The sequence below is a fragment of the Centroberyx gerrardi genome, chromosome 7 (assembly GCF_048128805.1).
Source record: "Centroberyx gerrardi isolate f3 chromosome 7, fCenGer3.hap1.cur.20231027, whole genome shotgun sequence".
Taxonomy (NCBI): Eukaryota; Metazoa; Chordata; class Actinopteri; order Beryciformes; family Berycidae; genus Centroberyx; species Centroberyx gerrardi.
In genome coordinates this window covers 24744654-24765399 of record NC_136003.1, presented here as the reverse complement: position 1 = coordinate 24765399, position 20746 = coordinate 24744654, and the positions used below count along the sequence as shown (strand labels likewise).

The following is a 20746-nucleotide window of genomic DNA, read 5'->3' as shown; positions in this document are numbered from 1 at the left end:
TAGTAATCCATGCCCTCAACTTTACAAGCACTGAACCAGGCCAATCATCTGACACAAGCATGGAAAGGAGCAGATGAACTTTAACAAATTAGTTGTTCTGAAACCCACGTTGCTTGTAAAATTGAGGAAACAGATTGCTAATCCAAAAGCACAGATTGTTAAACTGTGTGCTGCACGGATTTCAAAACCAAGTACACGGATTTCCACATGGATTTTTTTTCTACCAGGAGGCCCCTGGTGGGCTCCATAGCAACCAGTCTGTTTAGCTAACAGTTCAAGAGCTATATTGCTTGGCGGATGAATAACAATTAGTTGTTATTATTAACTGTACTGGAAATGGCTGTAGAATTAATAGCAAGTCCCACATGGCGCTAGTAGCATCGTTAATGCTTTTAGGACACCAAATTAGACCAAAGTGTCAATAAATAATGATCTCTGAAACATTTCACAGTGAGTTTTTATTGTTGTGAAATGAGTGTTAATTGTTTAAATGTCATTAGTTCTCGTATAAAGATAACAATGCCTTTATTTCTACCACAGTGTTAGCTGCAGGCAAAAAGGCCCGTAAAGTCAAATTAGAAGAATAATTTCTGTCTTGTGAAATGAAATGGTAACAATGTAAAACTGTGAATACACTTTGATAGCTGCATCTACTCTAATCTCACCGATTTCCTTGTTAAATGTTAATATGAGCTTTGGTGTCAATTCAGTTATGTTTTCATGGATGGAACTCCTGCTGTGATTGCTTTGTGGGCCGAGCGTTTGTGTGAAAGTCACTATAATAATCCTACAATATTCCTGTAAGGATGTATGGTGTGTCTGAACTCACTAGTGGGTTTATAGTGACTGTTTGTTTGTTTTGCTCCTATGGTTTGTTTGACATTCCTGTACCACTCCAAGGATATGTACTGCAGTTTATAGTTTTGCTGTATATGTTTGCATGGTATCCTTCTAAAGTGTATTATAGGATTACTGGTCTATTTTGTACAATAAAGTGCCTGCTTCTGCTGTTCAAAGTGAGCACAATCACACAATCAACCGTTACTGCAGTGATCACAACGGATAAGAAAGACAAAGAGAGCAAGTGTGTGTGTGTGTGTTTGAAAGAGAGAGAGAGAGAGAGAGAGAGAGAGAGAGAGAGAGAGAGAGAGAGAGAGAGACTGTTGCTTGTGTTTTGGCACCTTGGCAACCTGCTACTGTGTACACACATATCTGGTAAATACTACCAGGTTGCTCTCTTAGGTATATATTGTATATAGTGTATATACATATTTAATGGCGTGGACAGAGGATACTTATCCGCACTTCCAGCCGTACGATCCACACAATTTGCAGATAATTCCTGTAAGTGTTCATTCTTTTGCTTCAGCCTCTTTTATGGCAGGTTGTCAGTTATGGGTCTGTAACAAAGGTACAGGCAACATCTTAGTTATTGGCTCCTCTGTCAGCGAAACACAAAACTCTCTATTGCTCCCTAATCTTACATTATGTTATGATAATTACTAATATCAGCAGGAGTTTTTAATATTGATTGGCTATTGGAAGTTAATCTTTATTTTTTTCCCCTCCTGTGGAGTGGAGGTTCACCACCTGCATAGGTAGATAGCTGCTGCAGTTTATTCTCTGCTACTGTGCCTGCAGGCAGAGAGCCTCATTACGGTCCCATCTCTCCTCCCCAGGCTCCTCAGCAGCCCACCACTATCCTACAGCAGCTCCCAGCAACCACGATGCCTCCCGGCTCCGCTCCCTCCATTAGGCCTGGTGGTCACGTCAGGGAGGGTATGGCAGACTGTCACTGCACACACACTCTGAATCTCAGCGTTTCACACTCACAGCTATTCTTGCCTGTCTGTCACATTGCCAGCTTGCATGCATGCACTTAGATATATTATTTATGGTCTACTGTTAGCTTGTGTGGAGTGCGTGAAGTGTGTATGTGTGTGTGCATGTGTGTGTGTGTGCGTGCGTGCGCGCGCGTACAAGTGTGCATCCGGGTTTAATTTGTGTCCAAGTGCAGCAGCAGGTGCTAGTTAGCCTTGCTTACATGTACAGTCATGAACTTTTAAAGGTAGCGTCCAATAAAAATAATGTATTCAAGGCTACAGTATACAGTCCAGTAGTATTCAGTGACATTGGAGTTATAACTTGAAAAGTTTTTCCTGCTTTAAAGCTGCACTAGGTAACTTTGCAGTGTGGCGGCCCCAGGTGGTAACAGGAAATAACTGCTTGAATTTTTGAGAGTCTGAAGGACTTCATTACCCAGAAATCATGTAACATGACATCAGTAAACTGCACATGGCTGAGACCTAAATCTCTTCCTCCAAGGACACAGTTTTGTATATTTTGCTCTTAAAGTGATGGTGAACTTGTAGTACCTTGGGTTGTGTTGGGCAATTCTCTGTTATCTGTTGCTCCGGGGCTCGGAGAGAGGCGACTGGAGAATTGTGGTCTAGTCGGAAGAATTTCGGTGTTACACTTAAACATAAAGAAAGCGATTTACTTAAAAACAATTCAGCAGAATGACAAGTTTTTTTTTACATAATGTCAGAATCTGCTTTATGTGCTAAATGTAATTTTCAGACCGGTTTCGCCATACACTGCCTAGGAGCAACAGATTCGCAGATTTTGGGGTTATATCATGGCCAGGAAGCTACACAACCCAAAGTACTACCCAAGTTCAACATCACTTTAAGTTTTAATTCAACACTTCCTGTGTGGCAAGAAGATTTATCGCCAGTGACCATAAATTGGGCAAATCTACAGGGTCTCAATTAGACGGGATGGGATGCTCTTCTCTGCTGCAGCCCCACTTTGTGGTTTAGGCTAATAGGACAGGAGCATTTTTACATACAAATCTTGCCTTGTGCAGCTTTGACATTTATTTGAATGCCAATGATCCTACTCCTTTGTTACCTCCACTTCATCAGCCACTCTGACAGGTGTGAGCTTTTTTTCTTTTCTTTTTTTTCTTTTTACTCATTTGTTGAGTTAAAATTCTGGGTCATTTGTATGGACCTTTCATTCTGGATGTGTAATGAATATCAACAGCGCACTTAATTAACTTTTTGTAAAGCAAGCACTGATACTGAAGACAAAACACTGATTTTGCCACTGCAGATCATTTTCAATTAAAACAACCAAGATCAAAAAACTGCAGATCAAAACCTGTAGGGTCTTGCTACTGTCATTTCAAATCCATGACAACAATGACAAAACTATTTCATCACCGGAGATACAATAACTGGGTGTTATGGTTTGGATGATTTTCCATCATCCAAGTGAAGGCCGGGCCATAATCTCATGTCTCAGATGAGTTTTCTGCTTCTTTGTCACTTCGCCGAGTGTGAAGAGCCTACACAGACTCAAATTAGATGACATTAATGCTGCATTATTTATGGAATTGACTTACACCTTCAAGATGGAGAAATATCCCAAGGTGTGTCATGTTGCTGAATGTTGCATCACTTTATCACTGGTAGATGTTAACAAACAACTGGTGGCCAGAGACCTCATTCATATCGCTTGGAAGGCTTTAAATAATTCAGCACTGTGGAGAATATTGCTTAAAACTAGTCAGTCATGTATAAAAATGCATTTTCAATAACTGGAATAAATAGTGGAATTACAGCAACTTGAATAGATTTTCCTGAATCGTCTACCTTGGTCAGACAGATTATTCATATTGCTGGGAAGGAATTAAATAATTTAGCGGGGTGAGTCATTGCTGAACAAATATTGAGTGACAGGGAGGTTAGAAAATTGAGCTTGCCGCATCGCGTTCACTAACTCAGTTTGACACAGTGCGGGTTAATCACCGAGTCACCCAGAGGGAAGAGGACTGAGTAGCAGGTTAATAAAGTAGAGATATAACTATCAGATGATTCTCAGGTAGAGGGTGTGTGTGTGTGTGTGTGTGTGTGTGTGTGTGTGTGTGTGATGCTGTCAATATGCAGACCTTGTAGAGCTGATGATGATCCAGAACGCCCAGATGCACCAGGTCATCATGAACAACATGACCATGTCGGCCCTCAGCTCGTTCGGATACTCCGGCCCTCCACCTGAACCTGCAGTAGGTTCCAGACGAGAGTTGGGGTCAATTCAATCTATAAATGGAGTCAAAATCAAAAAATATATCTAAAAAAGAAAAATGGTGTTGGGTTTGGAAAGCAAACAGGAAGTATAATGTGAACATCTTGAGAACATGTGAAAATAAAGTGTAGGAAAATGCAGGCGCATTAATTTTCTCACGTTTCTCTCAGTTGAATTTAATTCTTCTTAGCTGCAGTGCGAATTCTTCTGTTTAAACTTAAATTTAAACAAATCTGCCAAAGGAGTGAGATAATTTCACTTTCCTGTCCAGTCAACTTAACCCAAAAATTTTCCTAAATCAAGTAATATTATCAAGATACTAGTAGAGTGATCCATCTTATTCTACTTTGTTTTAAGATATTGTTACTTCTAAAAAATTATGAAAATGCACTGAAAAAAAGTTCAATTATTTGATGCCACTGGAAGAGTTTTTACTTCCTTTTAGGTAAATTTTCAAACTGATTATGAGTCTAAACGACTGGTTAAAATGAATTTTTTTGCAGTGATGACTTTGTAATGAGCTCGGTCATTCACTTAAATACAGTGAAATGAAGCAAGGTGGGTTGTCCATCTCTTTCGCTATGTCAGGCCACCAGAAATCTAGTGATAATTCAAGAGGGAGAGGATGACCCAGAGGAATACCACCACTATTACCAGCCCGCCCCATGCCTGTCCTACCCAGCATGGCTCCCCAGACCCATGCCTCATCCCACGCTGGTCTACCAAGATCCCACCGAAGTCCTGGAGCCCGCTTCCTCTCCGTCACACAGAGACAGGTGATGCACAACCACATCACAGTCACATCACCCACATGTTCATGAAATGTAGCATCTGTATGTATAAAGGTACATCAAAACTACGTGAGACATTGCAGTGATATAGGAAAATGCTGTTGCACTCTGACGACTCTGTGTCAGTGCTGGGGCAGGGAATTAACTGTCAGATGAAGTAAAAAGTCAAAGGCATATTCCATACACTGCCAAAAAATGAGCAGACAAAAAATGTAGCACTTTTATTTACAAAAAGGCATAGAGACAAAGCTAAAGGTAAAATCCGCCCTTCACTGCGGTACCACTCTAATTAAAACAATACATCAAATATATAAAGATGACATCTTCCCCCTCCAGCAAATCATTGAAGCGTATGGTGTCTGAGTCACCATTCTTAATGTATGCACAATTAGCTAGTATATACTGAAAAAAAGGTGCAGGGATGGTGCTAAACCTGCCTGTCATCCAGAACTCGATATTTGTTTTAGGAATGCTGTTTGCAAGAATGGGACTGCCTCCAGTGTTTACAGATTATTGAGTAATGTTGCTCCTTATCCCTGCCTGTCTGTATAAATGGCCCGGGGACATGACCTAAATGACTCCTTTCCATATTCTCAATGGGACGATATCTGGAGGGCATATATGAAAACACCTAAATGTTTCAGGTGTAAGTTGATTCAGTATAAGATCTCTGTAGAACACATACTGTAGATCACCTACTTGATTATTCAAGATAGATACAAAAAAAGTAAAAATAGTCTGACTTGTGCTGGCATAGATGTGGAAAGAAAGGAGCTTTATTTAATTTATTCTGGGATTGTCCAGTGGTCAAGATATTGCGGTGTAATGCAGTTACTGTGATGTCAGATATTTTCAAAGTCAACTTCTCTGTATGGCCGAAGTCTCCTTGATTTAAAACTACATAAGCTACCTCAACTGTCTGTATGGAGCCGAAGTTGATGTCATTTCCATCAACCATTGGGTTGACTTTACCCTATGTCAGTGTATGGGAGGTTACTTTGTATAAGCAATCTAAAAAGCATATGGCTTTGATTTTGAAATATGTTGTAGGAAGCATCAACACATCTCGCTTGGCTTAATTTCACAAAAATCCATTCAGTATTATTTACATGAATGACTAAATTAGTTACCGCACTACACTACCCAGCAGGCTTTTAGCTAGTTTGAATGTTCCATCTCCTGCAAAGGGAACAAGCTAGCTACAGCTTCACAGGCTACAGTGAAAAAAATGTCAGCAGTTACTATCATGAGCCTGAACTCATACTTTAGCGAAGTCCCAAACTGCATCTCAAGAGGTGAAAACCTAGCCATGCAGACAGTTTCTACCCCCTTCTCCCAGTGTCTATCAGGTGGATCACCCCGCTATCAACAGTTGGTACATTCTACACATTGTAGTGTACTTTTCTGTAGACATAGAAACATGCAAAACGTCTAAAAGCTTATAGTGAGCCGAGAGGTGAATCTCAACAGCAGTCGTTGCTTTGTTTAGTTGCAGAAAACATACTTTGCCGTCAATGGAAAATCGCGTTAGCTACTTAATCGCTAGTCAACCACGGGAAGGCTTCGGCCTACACTTCCACTTCGGCTCCCTCTCTTATCTTGCCTAGCAGTTAAGAGAATTATTCTCCTTAATTGGAAGGACCATTACCAGGCAGCCTCTTGAAGGAGTGTTGGCTTGAGGACTTTATAGACAGAGTTAATATGGAGAGAGCAGCCTGCTTCCTTAAGGATTTGACATAGGCTTAGGGCAATACTGGGACATTATAAGAAACCATCTGCACTCACCTTCCTCGTTATGATCACGAGAGCAATGTGTATAGAATGATAGGAAGATAGTAATGGATATTTTTTCTTCTCACATAAAATTATAACACTGTGACCCTTCCCTTTTATCCCCCCCAACTTTGTGTTATAATGTAATGTCTTCAATTGTGTTTTGTGTTTTCTGTGGTTTGTGTTTCCTATTCCAGTTTGACGGACCGCTCACTCACTGCTGTTTAGGAGACAGATTTAATTATTAAGTTTTGATTTGTCACTATTTGTGGGCAGAGAAGTGTCCGTATCTGCCCCCAGAATTTCAATTGGGCAAAATCTACTGCGTTCCAATTAGAGCGGATGGGACACTCTTCTCTGTTGCAGCCACACTTTGTAGTTTAGTGTGTATTTTATTTTTATTTTTACCTACAAATCCAAATCCATCCATTCCAAACTAGCTCAAACTTCTTCAAAAGTGGAAGCACACACTAAATGGTCCAAGTAAACAATCAGTTATCACATTCGAAGCCAGCACATACTGTAGTCCTCAAATCCAATGTTTCATGTGCTGGCTTCTGAATAAATGTGATAACTAATAATTTACTTGGATCATTTAGTGTGTGCTTCCACTTTTGAAGAAGTTTGAGCTAGGTTGGAATGCCCCACAATCCTGTAATTGGGACAGTTTCTTGACTGCAAGGATTATTTTCTATACCTAAAAATCTTGCCTACTGCAGCTTTAACTTACTCCTGTCTTCTAATACATGGGTCAACATAACTAATTAACCAGAGGTAAAGGTCATGGGCATCACTTTGGTGTGGCAAGGTTGTGGCGCTTACCAAACCTTAACTTACTCTAAATGATTGCACATTTGATCTTGTACATTTTGCCAGTATAACGATCAAGCAAAAATGACCAGAAATCCATTTGGAAGCTATATCTAAAAAGTAAAAGTCACATCATTGGAGCATTCAGGACCAGTGGTCCCTCTAACCTGATAGTTAGGTGAGCTACCTCTAATAATTCATCATTAACACTATCTTGTCACTCATCACTGCTCCACTTGTCCCCAGAAATTTAATGAATAGAAGCAGGTTTGGAGGTTTTGGTGGCAAATTATATTAGATGCAGGGACTTTGCCATACCTTAAGTTAGGGCTTGACGATAATTCAATATTATCGTTTATCGTCTTTCATTGGAATCATATGGTGATTATGGGATATCGTGACACACAATTCTGCAGTCTAAATTGATCACAACAAGCAAATTTTATTTAAAAACTCCGAGAAAATTAGGTATGGTGGGAATATTATTTGAAAATTTCAGTTTTGTTTGACATCACACCTGTTACCATTTGGTTTAATGGGAAGAACATTAATTTGATTATTTAATGTGATTTTGCATATGTGAGCCATATCGTGATATATATAAATATTGAAAAATCATATTTCATGTCAACCATACTGCCCAGCCCTACCTTAAGTTAGTGATCAGTGAATTGACATCCCTGGTAAAGATCAGCCCCCCTTTACAATGAATACTCCAAAGCAGCGTGAGGTTACAACATATTATGTGACATCACTAGAACCAGCAGGATCAAAATAGCCAGGAGACATTACATTGATGCATGTGTGTGTGTGTGTGTGTGTGTGTGTGTGATGTGTGTGTTATTCAGGCGAGCCGTCCCCCCGCCTCCCCCACCCAGCGCCGCCGGGACTGTGGGAGCCGACGTCCCCCCTGCAGCAGGTACCCCACCACACAGCGACACCCAGCCGGCAGCCAATTAGCACGGTCCGCTCCTGTGATGTCAGACTGGCCTTTGAAACTGGGTGATAATGGATGTGACAACGGCGAGCTTCACAATAGTAGTGATGAGAGGGGAACTGATTGGGGTGTTGTTAGTGATAATGGCGTTGATGATCGTGAATGGTGGCGGGAGTGTGTTCATCAGATGCTTTTTATTCCTCTTACGCCTTACACCCTTCGTTCTTTCATAGAGTACTACGCTGCTACAGAGGGAAGATAGCAGCAGCACAGAAGAGAGCATGATCACTGCTTTCCTCACCGCTGTTATACTCCTTGATGAGTACAATGGCCTCCGAAGACGCAACAATAAGGGACTATAATACCTATCCTGAGTTTCTTCATCTTCTCTCTTGATTTGACACTTGTGTTTGCCTTTCATTTTCTCCTCACCTGTTTTATGTTAATTTACAACTGCTGGAAGTTGCTGCGAATGAATAAAACTATAAATAAAACTGCCATATATTGATGGAATTTCATAGCTTTACTTTTTTTCAACATGCATTACCCAAGTTATCCAGTGGGGAGCAGCAACAGATCTGTCATTATGGAATTTGAGAGCGACAGTCCATTAGTTTGTACAGTTGGCCGTCTTGGGCAAGGCTCTGCTCTTGCTTGCTGCATTCCTTACACGACATTGTTTCCAAGTTTCCAATTTCCAATCATTTTTAGGCTGTAAGAGGATATTTGAACTGTGTGTGTGTGTGTCTGTGTGTGTGTGTCCATTTTGTGACCTTTGTCCTGCTGTGAAATACATATGTAGCCTTTTGTAGTCAGGAAGTCACACCTGTTAAATGCTGAATGCACTGGTTTTACATGGATAGATACTGGGTGGGAGGATCTCCACTGTACAGTCAATGGCATTGGTTTGGTTATCAGTGTGAGGGTGTTTATAGCACACAAATAGGCCACAAATAGGCCAGACTCCAGTCACAATTTGAATTGCTTGAGACTTGACTTGATGCATGAAGAGAATACTTGAGTTGGGTTCTGGTGACTTAGGACTTGACTTTGACATTTACTTTGATGACTTGAAAAGGTTTCTAAAGAAAAGATTGAATTTATTGAAGTTGAAACTGATTATAGAAATCAAACTCATGATGCTCTTACCAAGTTTTTATCCTATTAAAATTATATTGCATTGAAAAGTCCTAGATATTTAGTTTTCTTTAAGATATTAAATTGATGCTGGACTCTTGATTTGTTCTGACTTGACTTGCTGTTCTACATTTATACTTGAGACTTGACTTGGACTTGACTTGAGACTTGTGCCTCAAGACTTGAGACTGACTTGTGATTTGAGCAAAGTTGACTCGGTCGCACCTCTGCTGTATTGACAAGCGTTCATGCTGACTCCGCATGCCAGACTGCTGATTTATGCCATTATATCACTGTGGGCAACAAATCAAGAGTGTGACACCATGTAGGATCTACTGCCGTCTGACACTGTGACCCTCTCTTTAAATACACCGTGATGAGTACTTAGAGGGATTAGAGGAAGGAGGATCAAGAGCCAGCTCGCTCCTCAAACCCTCTACAGGTGATGACAAAGGACACGCTGAAATCAATTCCCAAATTCCTTGGCGTCCACTGAAGATGGTTTCAGGGTTGGAGGTTCATCTGCGAGTGTGGAAACTTCTGTTGTGACTGTGTGTGGGGCGGGGCGGGGCGGGCAGGATTTCAGGGGTTGTGTGGGAGGGTGATTTTAAAGATAGGAGGGTGAAGGCAGCACACCCAAATCTCTGATAAAACAGCAGGATTAAGAGCTCAAATGGGAAGAACGTGCTGATACGGCCCTGTCTCCGCTGTCTCCAGGGCAATGCCAATGTTTACCCAGCTATTAATATCACCAAACCATTAAACTCAGCCTATCACGGGGAGATGGGTGAGAGTGACGAGAGAGAGAGAGACAAAGTAAGCGAGAAAGGGGTTTAAGAGAGAAATAATTTAAGAAAGCAGAGGAACGAGACTTCATTAGAGGAGGCCGGCTAAAGACAGAATTAATAATTTAAGGTTTAGATGGGGTAAATGGTAGACTTAGAGAGCAAATTGGTAAGAGGAGGGAGGCAGTGCGTCCATCATAGCCCTACACACTATCAGGCAACAGGGGGAACAGCGTGTTCTGGGCAGGGAGAGAGCAAACACACGAGGCAGAACATGAGAGATAAATGAGGGACGTAAAGTGGTGAAGTGGGGTTTGTTCAGAGGGAGGAGGACAGTGTCACAGTATGTACCCAAATGATCCGAGACAGGGATCCAGCACCGACACCCAGCTATTAATTTCAGCCTGTCTGGCAAGATTTTCCCTTACAGTCAGTCTATCACGGTGTCTCCTCCAATCTAGAGGGAGAACTAGTATGTATTCATGTATTTTCCATTCGTTTTTCTTTGTCTCAGTATGTTCTACTGGTGTTTTTGCACACCTTTCATATACTGTAACTCATATATTTGTTTCATTCATATATTTTTGATTTGCTGTAAGTGTTGGTTGTGTTTGCTCTATTCTTATTTATGCCCTTTTTTGTCTTTGGTGTATTATTTATTATTGGTGTATTATTTTTTGCTGCCACAACCCGATTTCCCCCAAGGGAACAATAAAGTTTAATCTAATGTAATCTAATCACGCAGCGACCATATTTCTATGAACCTGCCTAAGGCTGCAGGACAGTGTTTATCCTATTATCATTATAGCCTAGCTCAGCTGTTGCTGCCTGGTCAGAAGCCTGTATGAACCAGGCTACAAGTTAGCTTTGATTGCAGTAGCTTGTCAGTCAGGTTTATATTAATCTTTCTCCACTTCTGTCTCTCTTCTTTCCACCCAAAACCTCTGCTGTACTAGAAAATTTCCCACCCATCCACCATCAAATATAATCAAAGTAGGATTATGTTTATATTGCATCCCAGACAGAAAACAAACTGACAGAGGAGTGAAAAGCAATTCAACTTTTATTAGTAAAAATAAGAAAAATAATTCTCTAGGAAAAAATATTTCAACATCACCGCACACATTTCAAGGAACTCTCAAGCTAACATCTGTTCACTTCTTCTATCGAATACATTATATCAGCTGCCACTCAACTAACAGTTAATACATAACCCTAAAGGACGCTTTATTACATCCTGCTGTCCTAAGTCCTCCTGATTAGAGGTGTCGGCACATACACACACACCTACACACATATATACAGCTTCCTGGCGCTGGCTGCAGGTGTGATCAGGCTGGAGCATTCTGTACTCTTTAGAGGGATCAGAGAGTGTCAAGGGCTTTTAGAGTCCTGGAGGCTGACCAGCACTCTGTTGTTATAAAACTGGAGCGCTGACGCCAAGGCACGTCCATCAACCCCCCTCCCCATCCGTTCCACTCCCCCTTCTCTCTTTCCATTCCTCATCACAGTTTTCTACCTCTCTCTTCTTCTTCTTGCAAGTCATTTTCTATCTCAAGTTCTGTATCGTTGCAATTCCGATACCACATATAACAGGTATAACTGATATACAATAACCTCAAGAACACTTTCATTTCCCTTTTTGAAAACATTTTGTACATTTCAATATAAAAAAAAAAACCTCTGCAAAACGAAATTGCATGCAAGTGGGTTAAGGTGCACCACTGCATGCAATGCAGCTTGACAGCCATTCTTCAGTAAATGCCATTTGGCCTGCGCAACACTTGCTGGAAAAAACAGGGTCATGGGGAGTCCATTGAGGGAACAGCAGACTTGACAAGGCCAGCCGGCCGGCGCAGACTGCTCTTTTCCAGGCAGCGGGGAGATTAGCCTGTGGCACAGCTGAAAGCACACACCCCACAGCACATGTCTGCCTCTCCATCACAGCGCGGATGCCTTCACATAACCATTCCTAATACCACTGACCACCAAATGCCAACAATGACAAAGCGTGACATTTACCTGGTGTTGTGCTTGCCAAGCTGGGATAGATACACAGATAGTGCTAATGATCTATGTGGGGTCTATGATGAATGTCACTAGGGATAAATCTATATACATCTTTCCATGCTCTTTCCTGACACATGACTATCCTTTCCCCATCTCTCATCCTTCTCGTCTCTCCCTAACATCCCCGCTCTCTCTTCCTGCTTTTTGTTTTGTTTTTTCACCCTCTCTGGGCCTCCTGCGACATGGAGCGGCCCAGGGTTTGGGGCGCTTTGGCGAATTCCATGCGGGTGGGCTTGACGGGCGGGAGGTCTTTCGTGATGTCGTCCACGGTCCTCTTGAGGGGACAGGCTCCGTCCGGGCTGGCGAAGGGCCGCAGGTCCTCCTCGGTGTGCGGGGCGCCACGGCCCAGCCTGACGCCCAGCTCCGCCGGGGTGAAGATGGGCAGCGGGAGGGTGCTCCTCTTGGGCAGCAGCTGGTGCTCTCTCACCCCTCTCTCCACGGTGCCCACCCTGTAGACGCCGGAGGGGCAGCTCTGGACCAGGGTGCGGGCCTGCCACTGCCGGGACAGAGTCTCCCTGCGAGAGTCGTCGTTCATGTTCATTGTCTGCCTGCGGGCATCGGAGAGAAGATGAAGTTAAGAACTGCGGGAGCACTGCTGATGATTTACTTACTTAATTAGACACCAATTGCCTTCTGGCACAAGAAGAATCCTACCAAGAATTCAACAATTGCTACCAAGCTGATTTCAGTCCATATTTTATGATGAAAAGGAAGATTTACAGAGAGGCAGTTAAACCGAAATTAAAGCCAGGATGTCATTAGTATCTAATATCATCTGATAATATTATCTTTATCTGATCGCAGAGGCTTAGAAGTAGACATTCTGAGTCCCTCTTGTTCTGTGGTACCTCATACTACACTGTGAGGACCTGCGGGGGGTCTGTGAGCTCTCACCTGTCCTGGGCTCGAGTCTTGAGGTTGACACTGCGCCAGTCAGCGCTGTAGCTCTCCCTCTGAGGCTTGTTCTCCTCCCGCACGCTGCAGGCCAGCTCGGCTCCCACCACAGCCCCGTCACGCTTCTCCAGGGAGGTGCACACTTGCATCATCTCTGCTGCGGGAAGATCTGTCCGTCGACGTGTCAGGCTTTATCTCCTCCGCTGGGGTCTCTGCGGCTCTCTTGAGTTCGGTGTTCAGGTCCGGCCTGTCAGTCGTGTCTGTGGCGGGAGATGTTTGCCCAGGGAAACGGTGATGCTTCAGCTGGATGTGTCTCTTCTTTCCTCCTTCTGTGTCTCTCTCTCTCTCTCTTCTTCCCGCTGTCTATGTCTGGGCTTGGGTCTGTCCAGGACTTTTATAGACGTCCTATTGCTATTTCTGATCCATGTTGTCACTCTACAATCAGTGTGTGCTGACATCCGACACCAAGCGCTCCCTGTCTCATTCCCCCCCGAGAGCTGGAAGTGACTCTGAGGAGGGGGTTAAGGGTAATTGGGCTGAAAATCCCCTGATACCCAAATTGTATGCCCAATCACCTCCATAATCACTCAACCCAACACTTTCCACTTTAGCCGTGATACCGGTGTCTTTGGAGATGAAAGCGTCCCGCCTCAGAACACAAACATGGAGTCAGTCTATATGGAGATTACATAAACATGCAGACAGACACACACAAGGGGTTTGTGCTTCAAAGAGGAATCTTAATGGGGATTTGGTCTTGATGTACATGGAGCCGCACGCCGCTAATGTGGAAAGAGATAAGCCCACGCTGACAATGACGCGGCTGTTTTTAATACACAAAGGGTATGTCACACACGTAGGTTAGAGATCACACGTACATCTGTCGCTTGGAGGCAGAGGGCCAAACAGCGAGCTATAGAACGTGACAGAATGTCACCGTAACATCCTGCCGACTTTATATTCGTAATATAATTCAAAAGAGGGTTTATTTGACAGGTGCACCTCGTGATCACATCAAAACCCCCCTCATTAGATGCCCGTACAGTGCGCTGCCTCGCCGTGGCAGTGAGAGCTCCATCCCAAGTGATTCATTACCTCGGTGACAGAGAGCCACGCCAGCCATAATCAACTCAGGTTACAGCCCGTGACACACACACACACACACACACACACACACACACACACACACACACACACACACACACACACACACACACGCGCGCGCAGTCACCTCTGCTGGCAGTTGTCTGGTGGTGTGGTGTTACTACCGGTCCCTCTCTCTGACTCACCCGTCCACATCAGGCACTGATATCATCAGATAACACAGATCACATACGCAGCAAAATGCAGCAAAACTATGTTCATCCCTGTGACATGAAGCCTTCCAGTCCGTCGTGCCTCATCAATCACATTGCCATTAGACGGTTTTACATTCATGATTTTCACATACTGAAACAGCAACAGCATACACTGTGATACTGAATGTCCCATCTGTATCTTCTTTATTGTCTTAGCCATTTTCCATCTTAGCCATTTTCCATTTTCCAGCTTTTTATCTTTGTCTTTTATACTATTTATATATTTTTTTGTTTGTGGATGGCTTTTGTAAAACAAATTTACCCTCGGGGACAATAACGTTTTGATTGATTGATTGATTGTATCAAACTGTGATATGAAATCTATAACTGGTATATTAGCCAAACTCACTGGCCCTCCTTTCCACTGCCTATACTTGCCCAACATTCCACATGCAACAGTTCAGTGTTATTTTCATTCAACCTGTCAAGCACAGCAATATTTCAACTTCCTTTCTACACCTTTTCAACAGGGTGACATCGCTCATGTCGAATATCGCTCTCTGTGAGAGAAAGACAGGAGAACAAGAGCACTGTAGGCACGAGGGGTCACGCATCCAGTCATGTTATGACGCCATGGCAACCATGAAATGCCATTTCAGAAACCTAGTAAGTCACTATGCATGGGATACTCCAGTGCTGAGATCATATCCTTTTAGAATCAGCTTGACACTGAGCAATCAATTCTTTATATTGGAAAAGATACTACACAGATTGAACTTTGCGTTTATTTTTTTATGTTGTTTTTTTTATTCCAGATATCCACGAGATAAAACTATACAAGTCATTTCTAAGAAGGCAGTGGTAATAGTGCATCAGACAGGACTTATGACCTGTGCAGGCTTTTATCTCTCAGCCGCTGTGGGATGAGTCATGCCATCGCTATCCTAATGAAGCCAGAGGTGTGGAGGGTCTTTAAAGGTGAGCAGTGATGAGGCGAGTCCTGTCACAGTGATCAGACCGCGTCCTCGTCCCTCCTCCAGCACCGGGCCCGGCCCGGCCAGGAAGGACCTTGTGTTGCATAACCGCACTGCCGCAGCTGCTGGGAAGTGACATTTAAATGAGCTGTCACAGGGAAAGAGAGGGGGAGTGGGAGGGAGAGAGAGAGAGAGAAGGGCAATTGCAGCAAAATGCCTATAAGCCTGTCAGGAGGAGGTAAATAAGGCAACATGTGGAAAGTTATTGTGAGAGCGCGGGTTTGAGTAAGTTATATATTTTTGGGCGACAGAGTAATGAAAGTGGGAGGACAGGGAGAAGCTTCCTACACAGGTTAACCTGACACAGTGTGCTTGCTTGGCAGCAAGAGGAAACTGAGCGGAAAGATCATTTGCTGTTGATTCTTTATATAGGGGTGCTTGCACACGATCTTCAACTTGAGCCTAGAGCTTACACACTGGCACCATCAAGTCAAGTGAAACCAGCTATTTGTGTGTCTGTGTGCCAACGTGCCAGCAGGCTGGTGCCGTGTTAAAAGATGTGCCCTTACCAGAGTATCTCCCTTACATAACAGCAACAACAACAAGCAGCTGACCACCAAAACATCAACATCACCATCCATCTGCACCCCCCGCTGGTCCTGCTGGGATGGCCAGGCAGCGGACAGGCCGCACCAGGCCAGGATTTACAGTTTGTCTGCGGATCGCGGTGTTAGCCGCAGCAGGCGAGCCACGTGAGAGCAGAGACACGGACTGAGGAGGATCCTAATTGTGTTCCGCTTCAAAGGAATGCTTATACTTACACACCACAGTATCAGTGTCTCTGGAATCACTGCTCAGTTTTCTACTACACTGCAAAATATCTTCATCTTAACAAGTCATTTAGTCTATTATTGAGTGGTAATTGTCTTAAAATAAGTGTAAAAATCTGCCAGTGAGGTTAGATAATTTCACTTGTTTCCAATGCAAATCAACTTGACTCAAGAATTTCATTGAATCAAAGTGTCATTTCCTTGATAGTAGAGCAGTGATCTGCCTTATTCTGACTTTTTTCAAGATATTGACACTAATTTCTAGAAAATTGAAATTGGAAACAAATGGAGTTATCTCACCTCACTGGCAGAATTGTTCTCTTGGTTTAAGAAAAATAAGATCTGAAGGCTAAATATGAGACTAAATTACTTGTTAAGATGGACTTTTTTTTTTTTGCAGTGTACACAGATTGAGATTCTATCTAAGCTTTGGACTGCCGATTTCTATTTATTTATTTATTCTTTGTCTTGTGTGTATTTCTATGAGTGACTAGAGTTTCATATAACTCCATATCAGGCAGAACAGAGGAATCAACTGAGCATTACAAAGTACACATAAGTTGGGCTTCAGGTTGCAACTTTATTTCAACATCAGCTTCACACCAGAGCACATACACAAACTGCCACACATCTCAAATCTCTCACATTGTCAGCATGTTGCTGGAGAGGAAAAGACCCTCACATACATCAGCTGAATGTCACCTCGGTCACACACACACACCCATTTTAAACGTTCAACATACTTTGTTTTTTAACTTTTGGAGCCAAATAAAGTCTTCATTACATACAATGCATTAAAAGTAGTAATTACTCAAATTACTTACAAACTCAAACAGAAAAAAAAAAGAAAAATCAGAAGTCTGGTCACTAGGCTGTTTTTATTTGTTGTTATTCAGTGATGATAATGATTCAGCCTGTTGAATATTTTTCAAGAGGACATCTTGTGATTGAATGAATTCAGTGCTGATAATCATAAGACAAAATATAAAGGGGGGTCTGCTCATAGGAACATTACTGCCCTGCAGGTTTGCAACAACTAAACAATAAACAGACTGAAGAACTTGATATAGCTCTATTGTAGACAGAAATAACACACACACACACACACACACACACACACACACACACACACACACACACACACAGACAGATAACATCCACAACTCTCCCAAGATTCACCTGAATCTAGAATTTGACCAGAGAAAACAGAATGGTAATCAAGCTTTGCGGTTAGGGGCAGAAAGGAGGAATTGTTCAGCCTAAAAACTCTGAGAAGCAGCAGCAGCGGTGCTGTTGGAGCCACCAGACACTTTTATTTTTATTGGAGATATGAGGAAGTATGCTCCAGGTCTCCAGCTTGGACGACTACTGCCCCCTGCCTCGTGTCTGTAATCGCTGCAGCCTGTGGATCTTAGGATCTGTCGCTGGAGTTTCCATCTTCTCTTCCGCTCTCATCCTCGTCCTCGTCATCGTCCCCTCTTCCGTTCATGGCCTCGACCCTGGCCAGCAGCAGCGGCAGGTTTATGGAAAGGCCCGTGCCCCCCTCCTCCTCCTCATCATCATCACCAGGTGGGTAGAAGCGTCTCGCTTTTGCCAGAAAGTCCTCAGCTGCATCTAGGTATATGAGACGATCCTGTTGAAGGGGGTGAGGAGGGAGAGGAGAAGTGGTTGGAGCAGGGAGAGTGTAGACAAGAGATGACGAAGTGAGACTGTCGCTGTGCTCATTTTATCAGAAAGTACGATAATATATCTGCAGGAGGTTTGTGGTTATTGATCAATAACAATGACTCAGCGGTTACTTTGCAGAGTGCTGAGATTTCTGGCTTTCAAAACTCAGTTTCCAATACTCCCGTACACCCCACCCATTATCATTTCAAGACACTCCCACCCCCCACCCCCCCACCCCCTACAAGCAAGCGACCGGTGTCACAAGACATTTCAGCTAAGAAGGCTAAAAAAAAAGCTTTGTTCTCAAGCCAAAAAAAGCAGTATTACTACGACAGCATTTAGCGTGATAAATTTCCTTTTTCCTTTTTCTGCTAATCAGCGAGTTAACTCGTCTCTAATGTGAAAATGTGACTTTACTGTTTGTGTCGATTGCGGGCCACCGTAGTTCAAGGGGGCAGGAAGGGTGTGAGGGGTCAAGGAGGAGACTCGGGTAAGAGGAGATGTTGCAGTTCCTACTGGTCTCCGATAGATGTCAATAAAGGTCACAGATTGCTTAATGCCCCTTTAAGAAGAGCGCGAATAGGCAGCGGCCCGCGGTTCACTCACCAGGATGAAGAGGTATCTCTCAGGCGGCGGTTCTCTGGTGCTGAAGATGGAGGTCTCAGAGTGGAGCGTGTGCAGCAGGCTGCGTGCTGCCGGGGCGTTGCGCATGCGGTCGTAAGAGGTGCCGGCAGACACCGTCAGCAGCGAGTCTGCCTCCGCCATGAAACCTGAAAAAAAGTTGATGGTTACTCGACGTGTTATCGTGTGACAATCTGTCTCACGTCCCATCTCACATCAGCCTCTCACCTAGGTTCTCCAGGATTGTCTTCCACTTGTCTCTGACCTCTCGGCGTGTGTCTCTCATGGCCTCGATGTCCACACTCAGACGGCGATACCCCTACACAAGACGAGGACGAAGCTATTCAAATATGTTTTTCTTTCAGCTCCATGTAGGATTTCTCCTGCTCTTTTGGTCTGCTCTCTTGTGATTGGACGAGTGGATCGCTTTGTCTGTTCAGAACTGACGATCATGTACCGAAACGTTTTCTGTTGGTGAACTTCTTTAGTTTTTGCACTTTTGCATCTCATGTAAATAAATGCTAGTCCTTTTTTTTTTTTTGCACCAGTTGGCCTTTTTTTCTTCTTTTTTATCAGTGTGCAGGTTCTTGCTGGTTTCTTTTTTCCCCTTCAGCTTCACATAATTTAATGAAGCATGAATAAACTCTGTGTGTGTCTGAATTTTCCAGTAGAAATCCCCCTCTGTTGCCCTCATACATACCCCCCCCTCCCCCACCCCACCCCACACACACACACTCCCTGCCTGTGGTTTCTTACCGTGGATCCCATGCGGGTCTTGCCCCTGGCCTGCAGCAGGTTGTAAAGCGCCCGGTCGTCGTCTCTTTCCGAGTGGCTGGCGTCTCCCGGCTCGCTCCACAGGTTGGTCTCCTGGTCTCGACGCTTCTGGACTTCACGGTCAAAATACTCCAGGGGGTCAGGACTGTGTAGTTGGCACACACACACAAACACACACACACACAGACACACACACACACACACACACACACACAGGTAATACAAATTCATACCATGGTTATAATTGCATAGTTAGGGTATAATCAGACATTACCCACATGAAAAAGCACATCACTTTCTGACATTGCAACAAGGAAGATACTGTGGTACAGTCAGGATAGTTAATAGGTGTGACTTGTTAGTTTGGATTGAATATGAGGACGACAAGGACAGGACTACTCAAGTCATTTCTGGCCTATCTGAGGTCCTCTTACTGAACTAAAGGCTGCTTCTCATCTTCATCATCTTCATCGCCGCAGCAGCAGCAGCAGCAGAACTTCTTAAAAGCTGCCCCCATCTCTTAGGGACAGAGTCAGTGACGCAGAAGGACTTTGGGGTCTGGGTCCGGGTCCTCAAACGGCAGAACAGATGTTCCTCAAGCCTCTCAGCAGCAGCTCAGGCATATGAAGAGCTGTGATGAACGAGAGTGGATTCCAGTGGCGAGTCTGGTCTTATATATGTGTGTGACATCAGCTGCTTTGCTTTCAGCTCCACAACGCCGCTCTTCCTGTAGACGCTGCTCCGAAGAGATCCTTCCAGAAGTGAGACCTTATTCGCACCCTCGGAAATATACTTCCAAAAAAATATGCGGTAAAGACGAGGTAGAAAATGTATATGTAAGACATACACAGCCCACCAGAAAGACTCTGTAACTAATCTGTTTTCACATTTAGAGGAAGAGTGTCTGGCGAAAATGTTCAGATCACGAATGAAGAACGGGTCAAAACATTACTAAACGAAGCCCGCTGATCCCCAAGCTCCCATCTGACCCCGCCGTGGATCCAGATCTAGATGAAAGCGGGTCCAGTGGAGGTTTGGTCTCCAGGTCTCCCGCCGGACTCTTCCTGGGTGAAGATGCTCAGGCAGACGACGGCCCAAGGACTGCTGCTTCTCATCAGCCTTACATGGAGGACAAAGACAGCAGTGAGAGGCTCGCGGTCTCATCAGCACACACACACACACACACACACACACACACACTCACACACCCATGCAAACACACCCTCAGCCTCAGAAGACAGTCACAGCACAATCATGTGAGCTGCCCCATCCTTTGGTCTCAGCAGTCGTGTTTT

General features: G+C 43.7%; 3 protein-coding genes across 3 annotated transcripts; 1 reads left to right on the top strand and 2 right to left on the bottom strand.

The window, feature by feature from the left end:
* Positions 1 to 1727: 1727 nt before the first annotated feature.
* On the top strand, positions 1728 to 8530 carry LOC139917808 (proline-rich protein 29-like). The gene is made up of 4 exons (XM_071907375.2): positions 1728 to 1779; positions 3954 to 4069; positions 4678 to 4865; positions 8312 to 8530. Exons 1-4 carry the CDS (start codon positions 1728 to 1730, stop codon positions 8421 to 8423), a joined length of 468 nt encoding a protein of 155 aa, XP_071763476.2. The 3' UTR covers positions 8424 to 8530.
* Positions 8531 to 11367: 2837 nt separating this feature from the next.
* tcap (titin-cap (telethonin)) lies at positions 11368 to 13637 on the bottom strand. Its single transcript, XM_071915730.2, has 2 exons — positions 13287 to 13637; positions 11368 to 12940 (listed from the first exon to the last, which is right to left on the bottom strand). The coding sequence occupies exons 1-2, from the start codon at positions 13436 to 13438 to the stop codon at positions 12550 to 12552; spliced, it is 543 nt and encodes a 180-aa protein (XP_071771831.1). The 5' UTR covers positions 13439 to 13637; the 3' UTR covers positions 11368 to 12549.
* A 4162-nt stretch (positions 13638 to 17799) lies between these two features.
* On the bottom strand, positions 17800 to 19968 carry LOC139916914 (melanoregulin). Its single transcript, XM_071906290.2, has 5 exons — positions 19886 to 19968; positions 19434 to 19596; positions 18906 to 18996; positions 18663 to 18826; positions 17800 to 18021 (listed from the first exon to the last, which is right to left on the bottom strand). The coding sequence occupies exons 1-5, from the start codon at positions 19966 to 19968 to the stop codon at positions 17800 to 17802; spliced, it is 723 nt and encodes a 240-aa protein (XP_071762391.1).
* Positions 19969 to 20746: the final 778 nt, after the last annotated feature.

Coding starts and splice junctions, on each gene's coding strand:
- LOC139917808 (XM_071907375.2), top strand. CDS start 1,728: ATGCCTCCCGGCTCCGCTCCCTCCATTAGGCCTGGTGGTCACGTCAGG. Junction 1,780..3,953: donor TGGTGGTCACGTCAGGGAGG/GTATGGCAGACT, acceptor GTCAATATGCAG/ACCTTGTAGAGCTGATGATG. Junction 4,070..4,677: donor GCCCTCCACCTGAACCTGCA/GTAGGTTCCAGA, acceptor TCGCTATGTCAG/GCCACCAGAAATCTAGTGAT.
- tcap (XM_071915730.2), bottom strand. CDS start 13,438: ATGATGCAAGTGTGCACCTCCCTGGAGAAGCGTGACGGGGCTGTGGTG. Junction 12,941..13,286: donor AAGACTCGAGCCCAGGACAG/GTGAGAGCTCAC, acceptor CGATGCCCGCAG/GCAGACAATGAACATGAACG.
- LOC139916914 (XM_071906290.2), bottom strand. CDS start 19,968: ATGGGGGCAGCTTTTAAGAAGTTCTGCTGCTGCTGCTGCTGCGGCGAT. Junction 18,997..19,433: donor AGACCCGCATGGGATCCACG/GTAAGAAACCAC, acceptor CGTCTTGTGTAG/GGGTATCGCCGTCTGAGTGT. Junction 18,827..18,905: donor GACAATCCTGGAGAACCTAG/GTGAGAGGCTGA, acceptor ACTTTTTTTCAG/GTTTCATGGCGGAGGCAGAC.